The 4,884-nt window shown below is 46.0% G+C and overlaps 1 protein-coding gene across 1 annotated transcript; it reads right to left on the bottom strand.

Annotated features, from left to right (window-relative positions):
• Positions 1–242: 242 nt before the first annotated feature.
• On the bottom strand, positions 243–1,086 carry LOC116457951 (PRELI domain-containing protein 1, mitochondrial-like). The gene has a single exon (XM_032753849.2). The coding sequence runs from the start codon at positions 1,084–1,086 to the stop codon at positions 328–330; it is 759 nt and encodes a 252-aa protein (XP_032609740.1). The 3' UTR covers positions 243–327.
• Between the last annotated feature and the right edge of the window lie 3,798 nt (positions 1,087–4,884).

Raw genomic sequence — 4,884 nt, forward strand, 5'->3', positions numbered from 1 at the left:
CATCAGAGAACAAAACCAAAAGCTCTGCCCTCGTCGGGCTTACAGTCTAGCACTTACCGCCAGTTAACCTGCAGGCTACCTGGAACCCAGGGCAAGTCACCGCACCTCTGTGCCTCGGTCCTCAGCTGCCCAATGGGAGAATAAGCAGACCTGGCTCAGACATGAATCATGTGCTTGGTGTACTGCAGATGCCAAACTGCATCCCCACAACCCACCACCCAGACAGTAGATACGGCTGGAAGTTGATTTTTAATGATAAAGTACAATGGAGGGAGGGCAGAGGGGCTAAGCCTAGCTGTCTGGAGTGCTGTGGTGGTGGTGGGCTGGCTACACAAACTGTTGCTGCTGCTGCTGCTGCTTCTTGGTGGCCGCCTTGCTGGTGAGGTCCTTGGCCTTCTCTGTAGCTGCCGGTGCCGTCTCCTCTGCCTTCTCCTTGGCTTCCTCGGCTGTCTCAACAAGTGTTTTGGAAGGGGCCTCGCCTTGCAGCTTCGCCAAGATATATTCAAAACCCTTCATAGCCTTGGTCACCTTGCTTTTGAACTGGGCAAGACCAAATTCCTGGACAGCTCTGGAGACACCAAATAAGCTAGAGGAGACCCAGGCTTCCCGGCGGATTTCGGTCCAGCCACTGTTGTCAGAGTTCACACAGTCAACACATCGTTCCTCCAGCACCATCAGCCGGGCGTGGTTGATGTTCCAGGTGGAGGTGGTCATGGTCTGATTCTGTGGGTCCACGATAGAGTCCTCCAGGATGGACACCGAGTGGGCAACATTGGCAGGAAACAGTTGCTCGGCCCAGCGGGGCCTCCTGTTGGTCTTGGTCAGGAGTCGCCCGGACAGCAGTTTCTGGTCAGGGGTTACCTCCCCGTGTACTATGTCTTCCGTCAAGACATGTTTGCTATAGGGATTCAGATACCGCTGCCAGATGGCGGCGAACACTTGGTCCCAGGAACTCCACAGCACGCTCTGGCCCAGGAAATACTTCACCGTCGTCCCCACCCGCGCAGCATCAGGGGTGCGGAGCCTGGGAGGCACGCGGGGGCCGGGCTGGGCCGGGGCTTGGCGCACACCTGCCGCCGGGCTCATAGCTCAGTCACCACCGCACCGCGCCCGAGCAGTTGCCACCGCCGCCACCATAGTTGTCCGGCCCAGCATTTCTTGTAATGCACATCTGGTGGTAATGAAGTCTCTTAGTTTTCCTTTATTTAAACACTTAGTTTTTTTGTTGTTTGTTTTCGTTTTCATAGGATATTTTGGCTGGATATAGAATGCTGAAATGACAGTTTAATTCTTCAAGCACTTGAAAAATGTCATTCACTGCCTCCTGGCCCCCAGAGCTTCTGATAAAAAGTCCAGTGCCATTGAATAATGTTCCCCCTGGAATGTAATATATTGCTTTTTTTCCTGGCTACTTTCACAGTTTCCTGTTAATTTTTCGTTTTCAGCAGTGTATTGGTTATTTATTGCTGTGTAACAAATTTTTCCAAAACTTAGGTAGTAAAACAATAGACACTTATTTTTTTTTTTTTTTTGAGACAGAGTCTCGCTCTGTCACCCAGGCTGGAGTGCAGTGGCACGATCTCAGCTCACTGCACTGTCCGCCTCCCGGGTTCGCACCATTCTCCTGCCTCAGCCTCTCCGAGTAGCTGGGACTACAGGCGCCCGCCACACGCCCGGCTAATTTTTTTGTATTTTTAGTAGAGACGGGGTTTCACCATGGTCTCCATCTCCTGACCTCGTGATCTGCCCGCCTCGGCCTCCCAAAGTGCTGGGATTACAAGCGTGAGCCACCGCGCCCGGCCGACACTTACTATCTCATAATTTCTGTGGATCGGGAATCTGGGTGTAGCTTTCTTGGGCCTCTGCTTTGGCTTCGAGTCTCCTCACAAGGCTATGGTCTTCTCAGGCTTGACTGTGAAGAATTTTCACAGAGTTCATTCACGTGGTGGTTGCCAGCATTCCGTTCCTTGTGGCTGTTGGCCAGAGACATGTCAGTTTTTCATGAGCTATTGGCCAGAGACTTCCCTTAGTTCCTTGACACATGGTCCCCTCCATACAGCATCTCACAACATGGCAGGTTGCTTCATGTACACACACACACACACACAGAGAGAGAGAGAGAGAGAGAGAGAGAGACAGAGAGGGCCCTACCAAAAGGGAAGTCACAATTTTTGTAACCTAATCACGGAAGTGACATCCCATTAGTTTTGTTGTATTCTATTCATTAAAAGCAAGTCACTAGGTTCAGCTCACACTTGAGGGAAGGGGATTATACAAAGGCATGAGCACCAGGAGGTTGAGGTCAGTGGGGGCCATGTCAAAACTGTTTATCACAAGCAGTCTGACTAGGATATGTCTAGATGTGGTTTTCCTTGTATTTATCCTGATTAGGGTTTCTTGAATCTATCAATTTGTCTTTCACCAAATTTGGGGAGTTTTGTTGCGATCATTTCCTCACACATTTCTTTTCTACTGCATTTTCTCTCTTCTTTCTTTTTGGGGCTCCAGTTGCCCCTATATCAACTCCTTTGATATTGTCCTTCAGCTTTCTCAGGCTCTGTTAGTTTTTTTAAAAAATGTTTCATTTGTTTTTCAGATTGGATAATTTTTATTGTTCTATTAACTGACTTCCCTCTCTTATGTTTGTTCTGCTATAAGGTTCATCCAGTGACTTTTTGATTTCAGATGTTACATTTTTTCAGTTCTACACTTTCCATTTAAAATATACAGCAATGTTGTAACCATTATTACTCATTTCTTCAGATTTTATAGTATAATGGTAGCCTTAAAAAATGGAAGTGATTAGGCCTCTCAGTACCTCGGAAAAGACTGATACTTAGCAGGTATTCACAAATGTTTGTTGACTTCAATTTAATTGTAATAAAGTGAAAGAAACATCAAGCCGTAGAAAGCCAAGGAAGGAAGCAAGGAACATCAGGTATCTTTACTGACTTGTTTTGAGAAATCAGGCACATTGATAAATTTGATTAGTGGAATACCAAAAAAAAATTACATATTTTCATTCACAGACAAGGAAGATTTCTTTTTTTTCTTTTCTTTCTTTCTTTTTTCTTTTTTTTTTTTTTTTTAGACAGAGTATCTCTCTGTTGCCCAGGCTATAGTGCAGTGGCATGATCTTGGCTCACTGCAACCTCCGCCTCCCAGGTTCAAGAGATTCTCCTGCCTCAGCCTCCCGAGTAGCTGGGATTACAGATGCCCACCACCACGCCCAGCTAATTTTTATATTTTTAGTAGAGATGGGGTTTTGCCATGTCGGCCAGGCTGGTCTTGAACTCCTGGCCTCAAGTGATCCACATGACTTGGCCTCCCAAAGTGCTGGGATTACAGGCGTGAGCCACCACACTGGCCCGGAAGATTTTATTTTATTTTGTTTTATTTTATTTTATTTATTTATTTAGAGACAGAGTCTCACTTTGTCGCCCAGGCAGGAGTGCAGTGGTGCAGTCTGGGCTCACTGCAACCTCCCCCTCCCCGGTTCAAGCGATTCTCCTGCCTCAGTCTCCCAAGTAGCTGGGATTACAGATGTGCACTGCCACGCCTGGCTATTTTTTGTGTTTTTAGTAGAGACAGGGTTTCACTATGTTGCCCAGGCTGGTCTCAAACTCCTGACCTCAGGTGATCCACCCACCTTGGCCTCCCAAAGTGCTGAGATTACAGGTGTGAGCCACCACGCCTGGCCAGGGTTGGTTTTTTCTGAGGTCTCTCTCCTTGGCTTATAGGTCGCTGTCTTCTCCCTGGGTCTTCACATGGTCTTCTCTCTGTGTGTTTGGGTCCAAATTTCCTCTTCCTACAAGGACACCAGTTTTATTAGATTAGGGCCCACCCAAATGAACTCATTTTAATTTCATTACCTCTTTAAAGACCCTATCCCCAAAAACAGTCACATTCAGAGCTAATGAAGGTTAGAACCTCAACTTACGTACTTTTGAGGAACACAATTTAGCCTATAACACCATCCTTATGGCTCAGCTTAAGTATCAGTCCCTCAGGGAAGCCTTTTTTTACCCTGAGAGAGGTCTACATCCCTCTGTCATATGTATGTATGTATATATGTATGTGTGTATACATATGCATGTGTATCATATATAGATACATATATGCATGTATATATGTATAGGTATCTGACCATACTTCTCTCTCATGACATCATAATTATAATATTATTCCGTTTTCATAAAACAAACAATGATGACCTTCCTTCATGTAGATATTTCTATGTTTGTGTATAGCTATATGGATAAAGGTATGGAAAGATATAATCTAGATTGGTAACACTGGCTACGTGGGGATTGGAGGGGAGGTTATGGTAAGGAGGATGGCAAACAAAAATCAACCACAAAATCTTACAAAAATACAGTATCATGCAACATGACCATGTATGCGTGGATAATATAATGTAATTTATTATTTTAAAAAAGTTTTTCAGCTGGGCATGGTGGCTCACGCCTGTAATCCCAGCACTCTGGGAAGCTGAGGCAGATGGATCAGCTGAGGTTAGGAGTTTGAGACCAGCCTGGCCAATATGGTGAAACCCCCTCTCTACTAAAAATACAAAAAAATTAGCCAGGCGTAGTGGTGCACATCTGTAATCCCAGCTACTTGGGAGGCTGAGGCAGGAGAATCGCTTGAACTGGGGAGGCGGAGACTTCAGTGAGCTGAGATCATGCCCCTGTACTCCAGCCTGGGTGACACAGTGAGACCCGTTTCAAAAAAAAAAAAAAAGATTTTTCATTGCCTAGCTATTATGTCACAAAGATTTGCAAACCCTCAGTGCCATAGAGCAACTTATATTTATTTAGCTTCCACATCAGTGGAAGTTGGGCTGGGCCTGCAGGGAAGGCTTCGCTGGATGTGGCTCTCATC

The sequence above is a fragment of the Hylobates moloch genome, unplaced genomic scaffold (genome assembly GCF_009828535.3).
Source record: "Hylobates moloch isolate HMO894 unplaced genomic scaffold, HMol_V3 SCAFFOLD_18, whole genome shotgun sequence".
Classification (NCBI taxonomy): domain Eukaryota; kingdom Metazoa; phylum Chordata; class Mammalia; order Primates; family Hylobatidae; genus Hylobates; species Hylobates moloch.

Bases quoted from the DNA above. Each gene is read 5' to 3' on its own strand.
- LOC116457951 (XM_032753849.2), bottom strand. From the start codon at position 1,086: ATGAGCCCGGCGGCAGGTGTGCGCCAAGCCCCGGCCCAGCCCGGCCCC.